General features: G+C 35.7%; 1 protein-coding gene across 1 annotated transcript in view; it reads right to left on the bottom strand.

The window, feature by feature from the left end:
* The window catches only part of ci (cubitus interruptus), a 502,748-nt gene that overhangs the window by 279,214 nt on the left and 199,137 nt on the right, over positions 1 to 24,397 (bottom strand). Inside the window, 1 exon segment of the mRNA XM_068350994.1 lies at positions 12,529 to 12,685. Within this exon segment, the coding sequence (XP_068207095.1) occupies positions 12,529 to 12,685 (157 nt within the window).

The raw sequence follows: 24,397 nt of genomic DNA, 5'->3' as shown, positions 1-24,397 counted from the left end.
AGGTTGCAAAATAACATCATCAAGGAAGATGCCATTAAAGTCCTATGAAATAAATAAAATATTCATTCAAAATTTAAACAATACATTTAATAAAAATCAAAATAAAGCAGATGGAAACCTCTAATAATCACTTCGGGTCCCCTTTACTTCCCCATCGCTTTTTTTCCTCTCCAAGCGTAGGAGCTTGAGTATCTGTTGGGACGATAAGATGGGCATTAGGCGAGTGGGTGTAAACTGTCCCGGTATGTTGATAAACAAGGTGACGTTCAGGCCTGGGACGTCAGCCGTGTTGTTCTTCACATACGTCAACCTCCCGGTCCAAGACCACTTTAGGGGTCGACGTTATCGGCGGGGTCTTTTTATTTAACACCTATTATGTCCGTCGAGACAGCGATGGCATTTTGTGGTCTCTTCCATCTTCCCTCAGTTGGAAAAAATAAAAGTGATCTGGATTTTCATCGATTTTTGTATTTAGATTATCAGCTCATCGGCATTATCACTTTTTTTTTTCTTTTTTTGATCTACACATTTATTAAATCTACATATGTTTACATGTATGCATATACATATAATCACATGAAATAATTTTCCCACATTCACTGTACGAAAAGCATATTCTACCGTAGTAAGGTAAGTATTCACCCTAATTTAAAGAAAAATGGTTTTACACGATACGATATTCAATATAATCCATAATGAGACTGATCCAGCAAATCTGGGAATAATTTTAACGTACAAAGAAAACACGAACCTCATTCGTTCATTTTACTCGTCCTCGCCCTTATTTATTATATTTCTTGACGAGGAGAAAAGAGAGCCAGTTCATTAAAAATATCAATGGTTCTAACTTCAAAGTAATTTCTTCAAGTCGCGTTGAAAACATAATGAAGTGTGAACTAAGGATCTTCAACTGCGCAGACATAATTATCCTCTCACGCCCTCGCTTACAGGCAATCCTTACAGTAATTTGAAGAAAAATGAAATGAAGACTGACCAAAGTGAGGACTAGATTAAGCATAAAAGCAGTACCCATCCTTGGAGAATATCGTCTTAACTAATCAAACATTTGGCCAGGTCTTTCAGACTCGTGCCTTGAAAAGCATGTTTACCTATGCGCTACGAGGTGTTTATGCTCGCCCCAGGGCATCGAACGGAGTGTTTATGCTCCCTGCGGGGACTCCACTTTGCTCTGACTTCCCCCACCACATTTAAAAGCAAACTACTGATTATGCCAATTACACATCGTCTTGTCATAACCCATCCGATATCTAACACGGAGATCTAAGGAGACCATCGCAGTCTTCTCAAACGAACACCAATTCTAAATACAAAATTTTCATTCATACCATCTTGGGATATATTTACCTCAAATGAGGTTCTACGTGGCTGGCACAATATTTTGACACTGTATTCACACATGCTCTATGCCACAAATAAAGATCATGAACGGTGACAAGTCTGCATATATTGAATTTTGAATTACACGTAAAGCTGCAGGTTAAGAACGAATGCTTTCCCTTACACCAATTCAGTAAAAAACAAAAATTTGGGGAAAAAACTTATGTACACCACCTCTTTAGGATTTACCACTTTTGACTAGTATCTCCAATTGCAATCATTTGAAAATTTCACTGGAAATATTACAAAAAAAATCATTAACAAACATTTACAAAATTACAAAATTACTCACAACGCCAGTCATGTAAGTCATTTACACGAATGAGTTCAAAGCGAAATATGCACGGTTGCTTACTTAGCTTACTAAATAATCTACAGCGATGTTTTAGCACCTTCATAGATAGTCACTTGAGGCATTGATAGAAAAAAAAATAATTAAAACTATAACATCATCAATATGCGTTTTCGAACAAAGATAAAATACAGCGCTGTAAAGTCGTGCGAGGTCGAATAAAAGGAGGCTAGTGGTAAGAGCCAAACTTCCATCAATAATGCTAATAATTTAATACTATTCCATCCTCAATAGTGATGAAAATCGCAAGAAGCACCAATAAAAGCAAAATCAACAATAACAATATTAATAACCACCACACAAAAGCCTGGTAAAGAAATATTCGAAACAATTTACAAAAGACGTCCTTGGCGGAGGGTCTCCGGTGACCTAATTGGTCTTCACAAAAGAATCAGATCGCCGTTCCGATTGGATGGTCCGCCAGATGGTATCAGCCAATGGCTGCGCGCCGCTAGAATGCAAGTAAGGGGTCTTCAATCCGACTTCTTGATCGCCATCTGATTGGTTGATTGCCGTCATATCTCAATGATAATAGACCGTTGAACGGTGAAATATTTCTATTGGCCGATTAAAAGATACCCAGAGATAACTCATCGCAGAGATGTATTGCCTATTTGCGAATGAATTATGCGTTTTGTTTTCATTGCCTAAATACACAGTGGTGTTTTATATCCGCTAAACAACTGTGTGGGTTGAATTCATTGTGGGGGTATGAGGAACGGATTAGCTGACTGGAGGGGTGAAAACATGATAGTGCAATGTATTTGAAGTCGCACAGACACAACTGCACTTATAAAATACACTAAAATACTTTTTAGCATATGTATATTAGCTCCATGAAAATTAGTAGCAGGTTTATTCAGGTCTTATCAATTAAAGCTGAAATTCAGTAAATGGCTTCAAGCCAACAGCAACATGAACAGTTACCTGACCAAAGCATAGAACAATTAATATTTCAACGCATTCATACACACACAATACATATATATGTATGTATATATATATATATATATATATATACATATATATATGTATATATATATATATATATATAGAGAGAGAGAGAGAGAGAGAGAGAGAGAGAGTATATATATATATATATATAATCAAAGTAGCTTTCCTAATAGAACAATGCATATACGATGATTTCAATTTTCTTATCTTACAGCATTAGAGGAAATAATTGCATGTTCACCTTCTACTTTTTCCAATTGTTCTTAATTCAACCCCTTCTTGTGCTTCTTTCAACATGATCCCATATCCCTGTTTCAACCTGACCCAACTCTTTTATCTCTCCATCTCTTCCTTCGACATCCATCTCTTGAAGTCAGTGGGATTCTATTGGCTAATTGTCGCACTGTGATACCAGAGATGGGAAACGATTGGTCAACAAAGCCTGGCTAATCTACAGCTTCATCAACTGGAGTGGTTACTTGTAGCTGGCCCTCGAATGTCCTTCAGAAGCGTATCACACACTCGGTAGAGAACACCAACCCCATAGGGCTGACAGTATCGAGTGACCACGAAGGATTATGCATTGAGGAACTCACAGGATAAAGCTCTTACAGCTGGATTTAGGAAAGTGGTCAGCCTCACATGACCAGAGGTTCCCAGGCGTGTCTTGCCTGATGGTTAGGAAGATCAATTATCCAATTCCAACTTAACACCCAGACCCACAAAATAATAAAATGATATCCGAGTTTAAAATTATAATTAAAATCTATTTTAAAACTACAGTGAAATAAAATTATTAGATTTGCATTTAATTATTTTTGGCCTAAAATATTCACAAGTATGTTTTAACTTCTCGACTGAAAGGCTAATTCTAGAACCAAACAAGGTTAGTGACAGTCACACAACCAATGGGGCACCGTTACATACTCCAAAGCAATAATTTGTTGTCAACGCCAGATCCTACTCTTCTGTTGCAGTTGTTGGTGACCTAACTAATAATAAGCAGACACCTTTACTCTGTCACGCCTAACATTGTGAAAGTAGCAAAATCCTCGACATGCTCGATCCATCTCCCGTCATTCCGTTATAGCAATTCTTACCGCCAAAATGTTGTTTCTCCCGCCAAATGTTGTTATACCCCGAACGCCCTTCGTCTCCGGAATGCGTGTCGTAGGTCTTAAATCCTCATCATGGCAAAGCAAATAGGGGTTAAGATTCCTTGTGTGTGCCGTGGCGGTGTTTATAGTCTCGAAAGGGAGTTAAGAGGGCCTCAAAATGGCTCATCAAGCTGTCGCAACCCTCACAAAAGGGATAACGAGTTGGGTGAGTGAGGAAGACACTGGGTACAGCCTTTGGAGTTGGATGGCTTGTAAGTGGCTTACTTACGAACGACGTCCAAGAACATATTGGGAAAAATTTATCATCCCACTGTTTTCTTTACTTAAAATTATTACATCTAGAAAAGGGCAGATGAGGAGTGTCTTTTCTCGTTTTATTTGTTTTTATCAATTACCTAGCGGTCATTAACAAAAGAGATAAATATAGCATGAACAACAAACTCTCCAGCAGCAAATTCGTACAGAGGTATGGCCAGGTTTTCTATTTAAAAAAAATATTAAAAACGGAATTAAATATTTATACTATATCGTCCGGTTTCAATCATCTACTCTGAAATCACATATAAAAATTAAAATGATCACCTTTGTAATAACGTATGATGCTGCAGAGGCCTCTCGCATAATTTGTATTAAACAGAATAGGATACATATCATTCTAGTAACTTTTATTTTTAATTTTACGATAAAAATGTTATCATTGACATCTCTTGAAACTCAGATCGGCGTATGAAACAGAAACCCAATGAACTGGACCATCTGTAGCTCTGGTGGAGACAATAAAGGCTTTTGTGAAAATGTTTGGTTTCTTTAATGATTGAAGAGAAATTCGTTTTCTTGTCCAATATTTTTCCCTCTCCCCTTTCGCAACTGTCTTCTAAGCTCATTCGTATTATTAACTTTTCCTCTAAATGTACTCGAAGCCTTAAAACTCCAGCTACATTACGTTAGGCCTTACGTACCTAGTATCTTTGTGTGTCCTTAACGAAAAATAACACATGCTTTCGTTTCGGACATTTTTAAAAATTATGAAATTTGCTATAACTCTTTGTTAATTTCAGCTTAGTCCAATTGTCATCTGAATTTCACAAACCTTCATTTACAGTTTACATATCCAATATTAGATCCAGAGGGAAACGTTACATAAAGAACTGACACCATTAACCTGTTCTTGTGTTTATATTACACCTACAGTCAGATATTTCCCAAATAAGTAGGTTTTTGTGTGTATTCAAATCTTTTTTTACTAGAATTCTCAATTTCGTCATCGGCATAACGTAATTACTGATGAGGATGAATAAGGAAGAGGTAATCTACACTTGCGTTTATAATAAGAAAGGCACTTACTGGAATGGACACTTTTGAAATAATCTAATGAAAACTAAGATGACGGACATATAGCATCATCATCATCATATCTCTCTCTCTCTCTCTCTCTCTCTCTCTCTCTCTCTCTCTGTTCCTCGTTAGTCCAGCTCACATCTCTCCTGCGAGTATTAGCCAAAGGGCGCAGCCCCGTCCATGTAGCTCTGCAACCTGTTGCGTACGCGGTGAGTTACTGGATCGATAATTACTCTTCAATGGCAACATTAACGGTCCACGCAGCTTGTTAACATCGTTTGATCTCTGCTTTTGTCGTTATTACATCGTTGAGACTCCAGCTTCCCCTAAAGCGAACGAGTTCCGCGACCTTATTTGAAGAAAAAACAAACCTTCAAATGCTCCTGCAGGATCTTTATGGACAGTTTGCAAATCTGGAGAGAAACTGCTTGGGGTGGCGCGATACCTCAGTCAGCTTCCCCAAGACGCAGTTTCTAATTGGCCTACAATGCGATCGTTACAGCGAGTTCATTTAAATGAAATGAGCGCTATACATGCAATCACACGAGTAACGTTAATTTCTAAGGCCATATTTTGTTCATATAATATGATTTATAGGAATCATTATTTTTGAAACGGGAAACACAAACAGATGAAACCATTAAAATTATAAACTGAAGTTTTACAATTTCAAAAGATAATCAAGGTCGATAAAAATACTTATATGATTTGCTAAATCAATTTTCATCACAATACACAATCCTCGCGAAGCAATTTAGGAATAAGTTGTATTAATATATGATATTTAACCAAACCCTACTCATGGAATACGGAATACGATGTTGAAAAAACAACCCTTATGTTAAGCATCATAACAACAAAATCTATTTCATTTCATGGTTGACACATTATACATATATACACTGGAATATATATATATACATATATACACTGGAATATATATATATATATATATATATATATAATATATATAATATAAATATATGTGAGTGTGTCTAGGTAATGTGTATCTCATTTTCATAGTAAAACCCTTCAACATAAAAGAAAGACACTTGTGTGCACAGTACATACACAGAGCCAATGTACAAAGCCTGCTGACACCTACACGAGGTATGTATTCAGACATGTTGTCGGGGCTTCAGCGGCGGGACTACCTCGGCCACGTTACCTGGTTATGTGGTCATTAAAGAGCGAATCACCATGTAAACAAACTCTTCGCTCAGTCTAACGAGAATCCTCGTTTCTCTGCAAACCCCCAATAGAAAATCTGCCCAACCTGAGAGAAGAATGCCCAAATGCCGGGACGAAGAAAGCGAGGAAAACCTCCACCAAAATTAAGAGACGTGGGATTAACGACCGGATTACTGCTGCCCCTCCTCCCCCCTTTGTACGGGGACTGGGGGAAGGGGGATGAGGCAAGTGGAGAAATGAGGGGGGGGGGGGGCCATTGGTATGATTTTAGAGCTGCCTGTACGATGGTCGGAATTCCTCCTTTTAATAGATCAGGAAGTGGCCCTTACACCCTGAAAGAATGAGCCTTGTACGGATTTTCGGAAAAGGTGATTACCACGTGGGGTTTATCGCGAGACATCCAAAAGCCATTTCATTTCTGTTTTACTATTCAGTTTTACACCGGTTCTTTCATATTCAACCTGTAGCTTAAAAGAATCGCAAAGGCTGGATATATCTAACACTTCCTCATACTTCTTAACGAAGGAATTCTTTCACAACAGATAACTGAAGACATTATCTCAGGGACGAGAAACATTCGATAACCTATGTTTGGGAAATTCTACTTGAAATGGTTAAAATTTCAACTATAAATAAAAGGCGATGATAAAATGGCGTAGATCAAAGTTTTCTCATAAGTCATGACGACTAATTACTTCATAATGAACATTTTCTTTATCATAGAAACATTTATTAACAAACATACTAATAAGTAATTTCTATAAAATTAGGAATGAGTATTCTTCGATAAACAATAGTGGGCTATTGATATAAAAACAATTCCCAAGTAAATTTTTTGTTTACACAGACCATGAAGAGTTAATTCAAAACTGGGGAAAGAGCGTGCGTTTTACTATAATGGCAAAAGAGTGAAAATTTCAGAACTAATGGATAGGGTCGAGGCACAGTTCTAAGAAGATAAAGAGTAATGTGGCAAAGGCCAAAATAAGATAATTGTGTCCTATCAATGACTTTTCATTGAAACGCAAATGAAGAGTTTAGATTAGTTAAACTTCTTTCAACGTCTATGATATATTCTTTACGGGAAAATTGCTCATTCTATTGTAGTTACATTTCAACAAATGTAAATTTTTACTCTCTCTCTCTCTCTCTCCTCTCTCTCTCTCTCTCTCTCTCTCTCTCAATTGTTTCGTAGTGGGGGTCGTTTACAACAAAGTATTTCATACATAACCAAGGTGACAATGAATGCCTGAATTCTTCACCGAGATGCGACAAAAGTCATAAAGATATATACATTTCATTTTGAGAACAGCAGCGCCTCCGAAAGAATCTCATAAAACATTAATGTAAAGTAACTACATAAAAACCTGAGAATTGCTGCACAAACCCGTAAGTGTAATGATGACACACCGATGTTTAAAAAAGGAGAAAAGTGGGAGAGGGGGAGAGGGAGGGGGGGGGGGTTGTTCTAGAGAGTGAGGATGTTGATGGCAGTGGTGACTAGTGAATTCCATCCGCCGCGATTTAATTTACAACAAATGTGCGCGGTTTCTCGGCTTACTTTAACGAAGCCTAAGGGTCGTAACCCCCATGAGCCCTAACTATAACAACTACGGTCAAGAAACAAATATTAAGTATTTCGAATATGAACGTGCAATTTGAGAATACAATTCCTCCGAAGTGGTCCGGCAGCGTTAGGCAAGAAGAATTTCCAAATGACTGAAGTCCTAATCAACTTCCCAAAGAAACCCCAATAATAGAGAAGCGTGTAAGTCCTCAAGGATGTATTAGGGGACGTGGGATAAGCCCCTACATCGGCGGGTGGCTTCGAGGTGCGGGCGAAGTGGATGGGCCTGCCTATGAAATCCGAGTCTGGTCTTCCTGTGATGCGCCTTGGTAGCCCTTCTCTCTCTCTCTCTCTCTCTCTCTCTCTCTCTCTCTCTCAGTAACACGGTAAATGAATTCAAGAATAAGTTAGACAAGATCATAAAAACTCTAAAAGTTTAAACTAATTCGCTCTACCCAAGGGCAAATGGAGTCTCCCCAGGTGGACTTAAAAATCTTTGAGACATCCAGAATCTTTGTAACTACTAGTAATTCTCTCTCTCTCTCTCTCTCTCTCTCTCTCTCTCTCTCTCTCTCTCTCTTTCGACCGCAGTGCATATGGCATCCTTCGGATTGTACGGACTTGAGGTGAGAACAAGTAGAAAGAGGGCAGCGAGAAAAATGGACGAAAAAAAAAAGCTTTAAAGATAAATGGGCAACAAAGCACAATGGGAGGAAAGGTGATGAATTTCAATGGAGTACCTCAATCCAATCTGTACGAGACAGATCAAAAGGAGAACATATCATCCATCTGCTGAGCCAGCACTAACCAGCCAGTCTACATCAACATAAAAAATATAGTAAATACGCAAATTATTACGAACGTTCTGTAGATGGCTTCCAAATTCCAATCCCAAATAACAGGAAGGACAAAGGGATTAGATCTTCATCGGAGAGTTACTAGAGAGGGATTAACAAGGAAGGATCCCGTTCGTGGCAAAAACAGGAAAAGGGATAGGATGCTGATGACGGGGCAGATAGGCAGCCGATCCAACACTGATAAGCAATGGATTAAGTGGCCAAGAAGAGACGATGATAAGCGAACAACAAGGAGTCTCTTACTTTTTTTTTCTTATTTTTTTTTTCCAAGAGTATCATCCGTAACGGAATTAAACTTCTGACGAATGAAGAGCATAAGGACTAGCAAGCTGGTTGGTCGGTTTGAGATTAAGGGCAGTTAAGAGCCTAACGGGAATAGCATGCACATTTAAACCTGTTTGCTATATTGGAACGATTGCGGACCACTCTTATTCTGCTATTTTAATTTTCATTAATCTAATATCATTACCATTCGACGTACCTTCTATAACTTCTTAAAAGATGTCCAATTAACCTCAGAGATAAATCTGTTTTCTATAAGATGAATGGAGTATTTGTAATGTCCATTTATCAAAACAAAATTGTTTATTAATTAAATCTGGAACACACAAATCTGTAGTTTAAAATGTAAAATACCTCAATAATACAAATATTTTTCCTTGAAATAAATATGTAATTCTACTTATTAGTTTATAGATAAAATTAATTATTGCTTAAATAAATTTGATATAAAACTGCAAAGTTAAAAAAAGTACATCTAACATGATGCATTATAAAGTTAATCATGGATGCTTTATCTAACAATTCGATACAGAATTAATAGAGAGCGCTTCTAATATATCAGATTTAAAATATTAAATATATAATGAAAAAATTAATTAAATATATAAATAAATCAAGAGTATCTAAAACTCGTAAAAATCGTTGATCATATTTTCTAAACGGAACGTTCAATTTTGAAAGCGCCAGATAATAAAGCAAGGGAAATTGAAAATTGACGGTGTGAAGAAATATATGGAAAGTGATGCAGGCATAATCAGCAATCGGGAACCTTAATGTATCTTAATCAGTGTTACAACGAAAAGTCGCCTTATCGGCGAACCTTATCAAGAGACGGGCGGGGTAAGTGTTTGGGGCGTCAACATGATGAATGTTGCATTTGGGGGAGAAAATCATAGGCTTTTGAAGGAGTTAATCAAAGAAGCGCTGGTGATTTTATTGCACTTTCCTAATATTAAAAAATAATATAAAGTAGAAAGCATAAAATTGCATTCACTCCACGTGGGTATATTTTGGGCGTGTAATATAAATTGAAAGTTGTATGACAATTTCAAAGATAATTTATTAAGCCTTTATTTGGAAATTCCAACTCGTAAATATGTATTTCTTCATTCTAATCAAATTTGGTATTCATTCACACTAAAACCTTGCACTATATAAGGATAATTTAGTCTAACCATGAGCGGTCGTAAATGCAAATTACACAAAAATATATGTGCTAATAAATATTCTTTTTATACAAATATGAATTTCGATCAGCAAAGGTAAGCAATGATAGTAGGATAACACCTTCAGGCCCTTCTCCTTCTAGTAGGAAAATGTATAAGTTAATTAAGAATTAATACTCTCGTAATGACAATCTCACCTAAATAACAAACAAATAAATAAGTCAATAAATAAATATATTCTATCACCTTGAATCCTATACCAGTTATCAGTCCAAATCTCCCTTCAGTTTACATAAATCTAATCGGCCTCAGCCCGTATTCCTAATTGGCACAATGGGAGAGGGAGAGAGAGAGAGAGAGAGAGAGAGAGAGAGAGAGAGAGTCCTCCCCACAATATTTGGGCAGAGCGAACAGCGCAACATCATCTAATTGGTCTGCGATGACTCCATTACTATTGACAAAGGGACCAGTTTTTACTGCGGCCGTGGGAGTCTAAAGTTTCCCTGCCCAGGACCCGAGGACTTAATTAATCAGCAGACGACGATTCATGGCGATACCGGCCTCAAGGGACGTTGCTCCTGCGGCTGCACGTCACAGTTCTTCAGCGTCTCTGTCAGGAGATTATTCTAAAAGAGAGAGGGTAGAATGCTATCACAGTTCTTCAGCGTCTCTGTCAGAAGATTATTCTAAAAGGGAGAGGGGTAGACTGCTATTATCCAAACACACACACACACACACACACACACACACAACATGAGTGAGCTCGATCATGGATTAATAAAGGTATACTTTTTAAACGTGAAGGGAGAAAAGTAAAGGCGGATTCAAAAGTACTGTTTACATTTTCAAGAAATTCTTGGAATATTTCAGCGACAGAAAAACCTTAACACAGAGACCATTGCTATCTTAGAGAGAGAGAGAGAGAGAGAGAGAGAGAGAGAGAGAGAGAGAGAGAGAATCACATTTAAGGATAACTATGTTGCCTAGTAAATCATATCTTTTTAATAGTATTAACACTATTCCCATACATCAGTTTTCTACAATTTCCCTCAAATTTTTACTCAAGAACGCGTAGATAAATTTTGTGAAACTATACCATTTTGGACAAAACCAAATTAACTTGGACTCTCTCTCTCTCTCTCTCTCTCTCTCTCTCTCTCTCTCTCTCTCTCTCACGGCATTAACTAGACCTGGTATGTGGATCCCAAAAACCTCTAGCACCAATTTACCTCTGCAAGCACTCATCGCTGCTATTCGAAATTACAGCCCCAGCTTTCCGAGAGACTTCCGAACATCAAAGTGAGACTTTTCAACGCAACTACAAAGAACTCTCTAAAAAAAAAAGTTAGTAGGAGACAGCCAGGGCGATTAACGGCTGCCACTAAACAAAGACCGTTTACACACGACGGTCCCAATAAATCTTACCACTTCCTGACAAATGCACACATGGGATCGGGAACCAAAAGATTTCGCGCCAATTAACGATAGCTAAAGTTCCGCCAAATGGATCATACTAATCAACAGCAGCTTTTCCCGACCAAAAAGGCGACTCATATTTCCCTCGGGTTTGTGACACACATCGGCTCTACTAGCAAAAATGAACAAGGCGACATTATGTGCAAATGGGGGCTTTCATACCAAAGAATGGATGTATGAGGTCCCGACACCAATGCACGTAACTCGTCAAAATCTTTTAATGCAGGAACGCAATTGATAACCAATGGAGCATGAAAACCTTCAGTCAACCAGTTCCCGGTAAGATAAGGATCCAAATTTACCCCTCACTCAATTATTGCACACTTTGAGTGCTCGCCTTGTAAGCTTGATTTTTATATTACTCTATCTTCATTAAATATACATAGCAAACTGAGGAATAAGAATTTAGTAGCTTTCTTAAGTCCTTAATTCATAATCAATCGTATTGCAATTAAAATAGGTGAAACGCATCGAATTAAAATATTAATTCACAGTTTGTAGATACAAAAGACCGAATGATAAGCCAGATTATCATTCAATAACTTTCTTTTTATGTTTTTCACCATTATCCAAACGTGAGTGATCAGAATAGAAAGAACCAATTGCCAATTAAAAGATAAACAACGAAGCTTCCTAAATCAACAGAAAGGATTGATACTGGAAAGACACACAAACTTAAAACCAGTGTGACTGTAAACAAGAGGGAGAACAAGTAGGTAGGCCTTTTCAAAGCAGCTCATAATGTAACAGAATTCATTACAAAAAGAGCTGCAGCTTAAGTAAAAACGAATAAAGTAAAAAAAACAAAACAATTTTGAGCAGAACTCACCCATGATGCGGAGCATGTAAGGAATGGAGGCGTGCGGCGGGGTCCCATAAGTAGCGCCCTTCATGGGTTCGCTGGTCAACCGGCAAGGGCGGAGGGGGCGGCAGGGCGGCGAACGCTGACCCCAGACCCAGCGGCACACCTGAGGGGGGAGGAGAAACTATAAACACATTAGTATAAGGTCATATTTACATTTATAACAAAAGATTAATCAATCACATATACAAAAGGATAACGTTATTCCATAGGTGATACCTATACAAAAACAGGTCAATAAATTATTTTTTATTTTTTTTTTTTTACAAAATTCAAAATTTATGCCCAACACTCCTGATATTTAATAAAACATTTTTTTTATTACTTTCAGTCACTGGAAAACCAAAACAAGGTCATGAAGCAGTTCTTGCACCTAATTGAACGGATCACCTAATTAGCTTAGAAAGCAAAACTAATGAAAATGTCATCCAAGGCAGTTTATCACCTAGCATAAAAACATGCAAAGCCTTCAAGCTGAAATGTGCGTTCACCTTTGATATCGAAACTGCCTTCCAATATAGCGACGGTACAATATAGTCTGTCTACTCTTGTGAGAAATGTGACCTAAATCTCTTTGTAGATAACGAACGCAAACAGATTGGTCCGATAACAACAACCCTCCCTCTCAAATGCCATGAAAATCTTGACGATTTTTGCCAAGCGACAGACACGCGACGCCCTTCGGTCACGATGGATATATGGCTGGCTTCTTATGCCAGAGAACTCTCGGGGGGAACTTTGACAAAACGAGAACTGTGCTTTGCTATGCTTTACCATAATTCTCTTCCTCCAGGTTTTTTATATGGACCTATTCTATTTACAAATATTTCTTGGTCATTTAACGATACATTTACTTTCCTCATCTGCATATGTAGACATTTAGCATATTTTGATAAGGAAAAATCAATAATGCATACTGTAAACAAGAAAAACAATAAAAACTAAACGTTTGAGTTGAGTAATAGGCAATAAATGTTTTGGCTAGATACTGGTATACCCTCGATTGCAAAAGTCAAGAGGCGGTTCATGACAGGACGGCAGTGAACGGTTACAAGTTTTCATGACTAAATCTGACTATGGATATAATACAAATTCACATTAGAAATATATTCCCTCTACATCTCTTATACTTTTTCATACTTAGCTTCTTTTAAGATTGCAATTCTTGAAATTGTAGTATAATGCTTTTTCAACTAGAGTTGCAACTTGGCTGACAACAACAACAACAACAACAACGACAACAACAACAATAATAATAATAATGAGAAGGACAATGCACTTTCCTTTGGTTAACAAACACACGAACGGTACTGGCACCACAAACATCACTATTACTTAAACAAATAAAGTTAAGAAGTTCCCAAATAATACTTGTGAAGTTCGAAAATGCTACATTTTGGATACTTTAATAATTACAGAGAAACTATGATAACGTCACCTAGAATCTTGGAGAGGCATCGAGATTTAAAGGCTTTTAGATTTTTAGATATTGTCTACAAGTTTCCGCTTAAAAGAATTCTTGATAGAATTGATAAATCTTGATACTATTGCCCTTGATCTTATACATACCATAAAACTAAAACAATAATAACAATATCATTGAAAAAAAAAAATAATTCTAAAACTATTATTATTATCCTTATCTAAGAAATCACACGACACTAATTCCATTTGGTCTATTGTAATAATATACAATCAAGATTCAACACGAAATGCTATCCAGATACACAACGATACAGCAAAAGGTAAGATCAAAGAGAAGCCCGAGAGTAACAATAGCCACATGATGCAAAAATGATGCTAGTTTCCCCCCTGACCAACAGCCATTACCCACAAAGAGGGCAGGTAAATAATGCTTTTCTTTTTATGTGTTATCAGGAGAGAAAAACTCTTCTATTCTTTTCTCAGATCTTAAATATTCGTTTGAAATTAAAATTTACTTTGTTTTATCAGAGAGAAAATTTTTGACTTAAAGGAGCATCAGAATGCAAATGGTGAGAGAGAGAGAGAGAGAGAGAGAGAGAGAGAGAGAGAGAGAGAGATGATGCTACGTTGAGACTTGAGACTTGTTCTGATCTAGTCCATCTCAGTCGGAAGGAGACTCATAAAATCCAGCGTAATCCATCACTTCAATTCGTTCTGCGACGTTGCTTTTTGCACGCGTGTTCCAGCTTCCAGCATAATCGAGAAACAATAAAACGATATCGGAAATCGACAAGAACTCGTACTCTTGCATTTATGACTTCCCTTTTTGGGCTGGCACACATTCTTCCGGTGACATCAGTGCGAAAAGAATAATAGCGCGCATAAGACCTCACAAATAAGAAGACATTTCCATCGGTTAAATGTCTGCCTTTGGCTTCATCTCTCTCTCTCTCTCTCTCTCTCTCTCTCTCTCTCATGGCGAGCTGTTGCAATCTATCAGCGTATTTTCTTAACAGGCATCAATACCAGACGCTCATCACTTATGTCTTACATCAAACTAATCACGCAACGTTGTTCAACAATTCTGATTTTGAATTCAACAATCAACGATCAAATAAAACAACTTGATGGATTGAATATAAGAAGTGAAAGAAGAAATCCATTTTGCAAGATATTTCACTTCGTGCCAAACTGAAATATTTCATGAAATTTCTTACAATTCATGTTAGTACGAGATCCTTGGAGCCCTCGGTATAATAATATGAATGACTTATTTTAGAAGGTCTTTAAGAAGTGTGGAGATTGCTGTTCATGGTCCGAATTAGGCCCGTTGAAAGCCTTTTCCTTTGAAAAGGATGCAGATGTACACAAGGCTTGTGTCTGATTAACAATGCCATAAAATCTACATAAAAAAATCTTTGAAACTTTGGAGATTTTCTCTTCCTTTCAAAATATAATGCAAATGTGATGAAAATTGCGTAAATGAGGACAGGAAAACTCTAACCCCAGGTTAGATGTCTCCTATCCTCATTTACACAGTATCGTAATCGGGTTGATTTTGTCCCGTTTTTCAACATAAACACTCAAGGCCTTTTCATATCTATTGTATCATATTTTATTTTGCTTACAAAATCAAACTAAAAAATTAAACTGAGGTCATGAATTTCAACAACTTGAACGCACTTTAATCCAATTCCCAAAATATTTAACAGATATCCTATTCAATCAATCAATCTCTATCTCCCTAGACCATCAGTAATTTCGAATTAAATAGTAATAATAATATCCATAATAATCATTAGTATTATCAATATCCTTGTAAATAATGCTTTTGATGTTTTAAGCCCTATAAATCTCCAAGTCAAGAACTGAAAAAGTGCAAAAACAATGTGACTATATATTATACAAAAACACAGACGTGATGACAAGCACCGATATTCCGGAAAAAAATTAAACAAAAAAAGGCAGTGACTAGACATTTCTCAAGCGAGAATAAAAGACAAATTCACCTCATTGCTGTCCCTGGCCGAAATATGGAGCCTGACAAAAGTCCATAAATAAAATCTCGAGCGGAAAGAAGCAAAAGAGCAAAAACATTCAATAAAGATTAGAATATCTCTGATTACCCTCATACATCTGATGAAAGACAAAAAATATAGCATTCAAATTCAAGTGATTCTGCTCTCTCTCTCTCTCTCTCTCTCTCTCTCTCTCTCTCTCTCTCAGCACAATTTGGCACCAGATGAAGGGATGCTGCCGCGCACAATCTCTCTCCTCTGATAGTTATTTATGTAATGTTTATTTCATCTGAATTTGGTGTTCTCATGCATTATCTCTCACATCAAGATTTGTCAGTTCTTACGCCGATATAACAAAGACTGTCAAAACACTCACTATAATTTCCCAACTACAAAGTCACCTCCCACCCCCCACCCGGGGAGCTTGAGAAAAGACATTCATAAGCAGGGTCCCACGTAACTGCTGAAGTCATAATGATTTTAACTGTCATTTATCTCCTTAAAAAGCAACAGAAATAGGGAACAGGCGTTTGTCGTTGATATGTCTTAAGGAAATTTTCTAGCCGAGGCTTTCGAGACGAAGGCTCTTTTTCCTAAGACATAACTAATGATGGTTGTGATGAAGCGGGCGAGAAATTTATTATTTGAGGCATAAAAACGCCTTTGGTAAAATATAGGACAAATAAGGTACATAAAACTAACATCTGAAAGCCATGGGTGCAACTGCCACTTACGATTAGAAAGCTACACCACTTACCACTTTTGAGAGAGAGAGAGAGAGAGAGAGAGAGAGAGAGAGAGAGAGAGAGAGAGAGAGAGATCTAAGGGCTGAAAGCCTCCTTCTTCCGGTAATAGTGATACCAAGAATAGATTTAATTTTTATCACTTTTATTCTATCATTGTTTATCGAATACCAATTATTATGATAATTAATATACTTCAAGAAAAGAATGATGAACTTTAGCAATTTACGATACCTAATTCTAGAAACATCGTTTCTTAAATACAATAAAACGATTTTGACCCTTTCCCGCATTGATGTCTGAGGATTCTTTTTTTAATTACGGAGAGTTTCAATTAGTTTAAGTTCTGCATTACATCAAATTGTGTGTTATTACTTCCTTATAAACATTCATACCAAATCCGATCTCGGATAAAAGAGCAGGGTTGAATAAAAAGATGATTTACTAATGTGTTCTAATCAAAAGAGAGCTTTACTAGTTCCTTCCCTGTTTTAGGCAATTAACTTTGATGTCGCCACATTCAGATAAAGTATTTTTTAGGAAGGAATTGTATGTAAAGATTTAGCGGAATTGGAAAATTCTTTTTACAAAGTGTCACAAAAGGATTTCATAATTCAAAAATGCTGAAACGGATCTCTTATAAACTAATAACATACATAAGCAAATGAATTACATAGGTAACTAAAAAAGTTTAATAAAATTCAAGATACGTGAATTTATTCGATGTAACGTATATGTAACATATGTAATATATGTAACGTATAAATCATATATTTAGAGAAAATTCTTCCTTAGCAAGGAAACTAAATTCTTTATTTTAGCCCATGTCTAACGCCAGAAAAACAACAGTCTATAATTATCGACGATTGTCTCCTATCTATGACCCCAGTCTGTCACTTATTACCACCCCTGTTTTTCTCCTTATTTTCGTTGTCATCTCTAAATAAATTCTTGGATCCTAAAGCCCATTGTTATATTCAATCAATAATTTCTTGTGGTACACAATTAGTGATACATTTCGTTCAATTACACTCCATCGGGGATATTTCCAATAGCACACGCTCTCTCTCTCTCTCTCTCTCTCTCTCTCTCTCTCTCTCTCTCTCTCTCTCTCTCTCTCTCTCTCTCTCTCTCTCTGTTACAATATAAATTACTCAGCACTCTGTTCAAAGACTTAATAAATCAATATGTTTTCATAACAATTCAATGTTTTTCTGTGTTTTACTACGGTGTTATATATTCACCAGTTTTCATCCATTGATATTATCAATACTTCATCCTCTATTTGTAGTCAATTATCGTTTCATTAATCCACTCTTATCGCCATTCGCTTCTACACCAACTCATTAATATTTTACTAACGAACGCTAATCAAAGCGAAACTATCTCTTCTCAACATTGATGGTGCGATGTGTCAAGTCCTCTTAACCATAAGGAACAAAATAAGATACTCTGATCTTATACATTTCATGGCATCCAAATAAATAAAATTGTTTCATTGAAGTTTATAAGATTTTTTTTTTTTTTTGAGGGAAATTTATTTGTTGTTTACCCTGCATAATAGTAATTTCCTTTAAGCCTTAGTGTACATCCTTAAACCCGCTAAAGCCTGAACCAAAGAACAAGACTCTTATCTAAGGCTAATTGTTCCGAGGCTTAACTACACGATTTCAAAAGCAATTCTGAGAGAGAGAGAGAGAGAGAGAGAGAGAGAGAGAGAGAGAGAGAGAGAGAGAGAGAGAGAGAGAGAGACTTTATATAAAAAATGGCTATTTTCCCCAACCTCTTATTTGGTCTTCAGATTTCTAATTTTTCGCAATTTCATGTTTGCTGATTGTATCACTTGCCTTACGTTCACTGCATCCAAGACCGGAGTTGAGGGAATTATCGTCAAATACCCACTGAATAAAGTTATCCACTGATCAAAGTCATCCACTGAATAAATTAATCCACTGACTACCAAGAACGAACGATTGACAAAAGAAACGAATAAAGCTGAGATTAGCTATCAAGGAATTTCGTCTTCCCCAAGTCATGGTAAAGTCTTCGAAATCATAACAGCTTCAATGAGACATTCTCAGCATATGGAGAAACATCAGTTGAGAGAGAGAGAGAGAGAGAGAGAGAGAGAGAGAGAGAGAGAGAGAGAGAGAGAGTGAGAGAGAGAGAGAGAGAGAGAGAGTTGGAAGCAGTGAAAATTACTGCGTGTTCTCCTTTGGCTTTGACACTAATGTAAGTTTAGGAAGACGCTAACGCCCCTGTTGATGTCCCTGGGAACGGTTTGCTGTGATAACTGAAGTACTGTTGTAATTCACTCGGGAAATAACATTATATTTGGAAAAGTACTTGGACACCAACGTGTAACTAAAAGGAAATGCACATATAAATTCTCTCCTGCTTCCCAACTTAGAAACGATAAGGAGGGGTGGAGGGGATGGAGAGGGAATGGGGGGGGGGGTGTGGAGAGGGGGAAGGGGAAGTTGTCGAAAACGTAGCTAATTACGTCGACGAGAGGGAAGAGTTTCCAAGGTTTGGTCTAGGCCTATCAAATTAGGCATCGACTGGTTGGCATGTTTTGGAATCTTTACGTGAATAAAATTTAAGTATGTGAATGCATTTGAAAAGCAACTCAGGTAGATTTTTCAGTTTGCCCAAAGCATATTTAAATGGGTCTTGGTAGACTGCGAATATTATCTACATTGAACTGTTTATATCTGGAATATAGTCTAAAAATACCACAAGACAAAATAAAATTCCAACAGCAATATCAGTGTACAAATACATCAACCCAACAAAACAACACAAACAGCAAAGGGCAAGTCGTAGAAATAACTGTTCGAAAACTGCAAGGTATTTGTTAACAACTGTACCCCAGAGCAAACACCTTTCACTGACACTACTTATATGACAGTAAGCCTTAAACAGAGCATATTTCCCCTTCGGCGTAGGGGGAGAGAGAGAGAGAGAGAGAGAGAGAGAGAGAGAGAGAGAGAGAGAGGGGGGGGGGGAGGGGCAGGAGCTACTAGGCTTAGCAGTACAGTCGTGGTTTGTTCTCCTAAGATGTTCCATGTCATTTGCTCTTGTTGTTTTGGTCATGCGGACTGAATGATCCCCTCATGGAGGGTGTGATTGCTATTATTAACGCCAAAGGGGGAGTCCCGATGGGGCAGGTAAAGGCATCTAAAAATAAAGTCTATTTTATCACCGCCTCTCTTTTCCTTGATTATTTTCAGTGACCGAGTGATTTCAACCTGGCAGATATAGGTTCAAGTTCTTTCATAAGGCCTTTATTCATGAACTTCGAGAAAAATTAAATCACACATATACAACAGCTTAAGTAGGTTTTATAGTCTAAAAACATGACAATTAGATGCTTATCAACAGTAATTAAGTTCTATTTTTTTTCTGATATAGCATCACATACACTTACATACACACATTTCATATATATATATATATATATATATATATATATATATATATATATATATATATATATATATATATATATATATAGGTGTGTATGTGTGTATACTGTATATTTTCAACCACATATTAAATTATACTTTTTAAGACATTCATATATAGTGCTACAAGCAGATGAATTCATCGCAAGACAAATAAGATGTATATCTCTTTTTCTTATTTGCAAATCATTATAGGCAACGTACGCCCAAAATAGATAAATTCTACCAACAATATTAAGTATAACTGTCTACTTAATTAAAACTTAATCGACAATTTATACAATATTATTTCCCTACTCATCACTGATATTCAAAAAGATATAATTTACCAAGTTTATTACTTAATATATATATATATATATATATATATATATATATATATATATATATATATATATATATATATATATATATATATATATATAGTCAGGTCTATTCGCAAGCGAAACATGCCAATCGCCCACACGCCAACAATAACTTAAGGCTGTGAGATTTACAGTCCAAACATCATCAGTAGCGTCTAATTTTTACTTCAGCGCATAAGTTATCAGTGAGTTAAAACGTGATAAGGTTTAATCTTCCGTAATTATCATTTTGGATTATAAAACTGGCAGCACCAACTTCTTTTTTCTTTTTTTTTTTCCTCCGTAATTTCAATCTTGGACGCATACCAATTTCTCCTGGAGCAATTTATCGGAACATGTTGGATAGAAAAACGTCGATTTTCTGCAATATTTCAAGACGTTCAATTGTTGTGCCCTGACAGTCCTGTGTTTAGAAGTGAAAGATTGCGACTCCTTTTGGAGTCTCTATGTAATCTAGTGGATTATATCGACGACAGTCCGCGAGGTACAGGCAGCTGTATTTTATTTTTATTATTGTTCAGGAGGTTAAGGATATTAAATAATCCCTTTAAATTGCATATAAGTAAATCAGATACCTTGTAAAATATACCTAAAGTTAAGGAGTTCATAAACTAATCAGAAAGTAGAACAACAGTAACATCATGTTATCTTATTTTTTAAAGATCCTAAGACGAAGGCATCTCAAAAAAAAAAAAAAAAAAAAAAAAAAAAATATTCCTATCATTCAACTTGAAACGAAGCGAATATGCGACAATATAACTACACCAGCTAAGAGCACGGCAAAAAAATAATTTTTAAGTAATAGAGAACGTAGCCAGCAAGAAATAGCAAAAGATTTTAGCAATTGGAAAAAAGAATCATCAGACCATGGAAACATTGCTCTCCCCCCAAAAATGTATTCGACCATTATCACAGCACTAGAAAAGGAAAAGAAAAAGGGTACATTTAACCAATAGAGAATAAAATAGATTAGAAACAGAATTTAACTAATAAAGAATAACAAAGACCATCTGAATCGCGAAAACTTATCGAACAATATTTGCATTACAGCTCGAAGAAAACAGGGATCGAATTAGGCACGTGCAGAAAAGGGTAAACAAATGCGAGACGTTATTACTTATAAGACATGAGTTATTGCATCATCTTTAAAATGATTATTTACACGGTGTAAAATGAGGGGTTACAGTCAATTTATTTGACCCAGAGGACTGATATATTCTCTCTCTCTCTCTCTCTCTCTCTCTCTCTCTCTCTCTCTCTCTCTCTCTCTCTCTCTCTCTCTCTCTCTCTAAACAGAATAACCATTTTATAATGGAATAAAGGTTTTTTACTTTTAACTTGACTTGACTCTCTCTCTCTCTCTCTCTCTCTCTCTCTCTCTCTCTCTCTCTCTCTCTCTCTCTCTCTCTCTCTCTCTCTCCTTCGTGGCGTTTTAGTAACGCATTCAACTGGTAATCTGAGGAGTATATGTTCGACTATGGGATCGGACAAGGAGGGATGAATTGGGGCACCTAGGAGGCAATTGAAATACTTCTATTTTTACTTGGTCATTTTGGTTAGCAGGTAAGGGGAAGAGATAAATACAGAGGGAAAAACAATAGACGTTGTGTTCGTGACTCAGTCAAAAATCGTATACCATCAAAACGGGAGGCCCACGACGAGGTAATCATGACCCAAATGCGATGAAACCATTCAAGAGATATTCTAATAATAGTGTACGTGAGCTGTCAAAATTACGGCTAAATATTTAGATAAATATGCAAACACACACACAGACACCCTTTTACCATGGTATGACTACTTATCTCCCCACTTCCTGAGGGATGGGGAGAACTGAGCGTGACCGGAAAGATATATATATATATATATATATATATATATATATATATATATATATATATATATATATATATATATATATATATATATATATATATATATATATATATATATCGCCAGACACATGCTCTTTAATATAGGGGAGATGCAGACTATGAACCTGATGGGGAAAACAAAAAATATGAATTTTCTACATAATATTCCATCATGATTATGATGACCTAAAAGCAGAAAGATTTAGAAATATGAATTAGTTTTGCATAAATTGAAATAAAATGATGAAAATAGTAGAAAAAAAATAACATGATCATTATCTGACGAAATCGAAAAAAAGTAGTCTGTAATAACCGTGGGGACAAATGATGTACGACTTTGCAGTTAAATGGAAATTCTAATATTGAATTCTGCTGTTCTATTGCTTTTCTTTGGAACATTTCGGCACAGGGAACCGGTTTATATATGTATGTATGTTTATACATGTGTGCATATATATATATATATATATATATATATATATATATATATATATATATATATATACACACACACACATATATATATATATATATATATATATATATATATATATATATATATATATATACACACACACACATATATATATATATATATATATATATATATATATATATATATATATATATATATATATATATATACAGTATATACACACACGCATACATATACATATATATATATATAATTATATATATATATATATATATATATATATATATATATATATATATATATATATAATTTATATAACATGTAAATATATATGTATATATACGTATATACACATATACATATATATATATATATATATATATATATATATATATATATATATATATATATATATATATATATATATATATATACCCTACGTCGTTAATGATTCCAAGAGACGTAGGTTGGATTTTCACTCTAAAAAGTGACTTATATCCTGCCATCATTTTATAAAAACCCAGATAATTATATTAAAACCTTTCTCTGTGAAATTGGAACTGTCGAATGCTGAACAGACGTAAAGAGACGCATTACTATAAACAGGCTTTGTTCTGCACAGTGGACTAGTAACAGCTGCTGCTGCTGCTGCTGATATATATATATATATATATATATATATATATATATATATATATATATATATATATATATATATATATATATATATATATATCAGTTATGTCTTCTTCTTGGCGCAGAATTAATAATAGTACTTTGTTAATTAGCCTATTCACCGATGTAAATTTAAAGAAATCAATTTTCCCGACGTTAGTAAAATAAAAAATAGTAAATGGTAAAAATTTCGGTAACCATGCTAATAATAACATTGCATTCGTTAAAGATAAAATGAAAGACGAACAGCACTGGGACAAATGTACTAATCATAAGTAAGGTTTGCAATCTTTGGTTGCCATTTACAAAAGGATTACATCCTCTTACATTAAACCGATTTTGATACTGAACGAGAGAGAGAGAGAGAGAGAGAGAGAGAGAGAGAGAGAGAGAGAGAGAGAGAGAGAGAGAGAGAGAGAGAGAGAAAAAAGTTTCTAGGAAAAAAGGAAATAAAATTTGACAAAATTGAATTTAGAGGATCTGCAACTCAGACTAATGAAAAAGAGAACTACCAGCATAAAAAAAAAAAACTCAAAAGAGATATGTTGAATAATTAAAGTCAATATCTGTTCTAACTTTATCCATGAGCCTGGTTTAACAAATCTCGAGTCCTTTCATCCCTTATTGCAGAATAATAAACTTATAGCAATGCGATGTGTCATAGATAGAGAAAATTCCCAAGTTCTTGAAAGAATTGCTAGTCAATAAACCTTCAAGAAATACTTAACAGCATTGCACGCTACTCACAACACTCCTAGTAGTAGTTCTACATAACTGATAAATTTAAGTCTTATAAATTCCTCATAGTTTTCAAGTTGAAGTTTGAGAAACTC

The sequence above is a fragment of the Palaemon carinicauda genome, chromosome 27 (assembly GCF_036898095.1).
Source record: "Palaemon carinicauda isolate YSFRI2023 chromosome 27, ASM3689809v2, whole genome shotgun sequence".
Taxonomy (NCBI): domain Eukaryota; kingdom Metazoa; phylum Arthropoda; class Malacostraca; order Decapoda; family Palaemonidae; genus Palaemon; species Palaemon carinicauda.
This window is presented reverse-complemented; position numbering and strand designations above follow the sequence as displayed.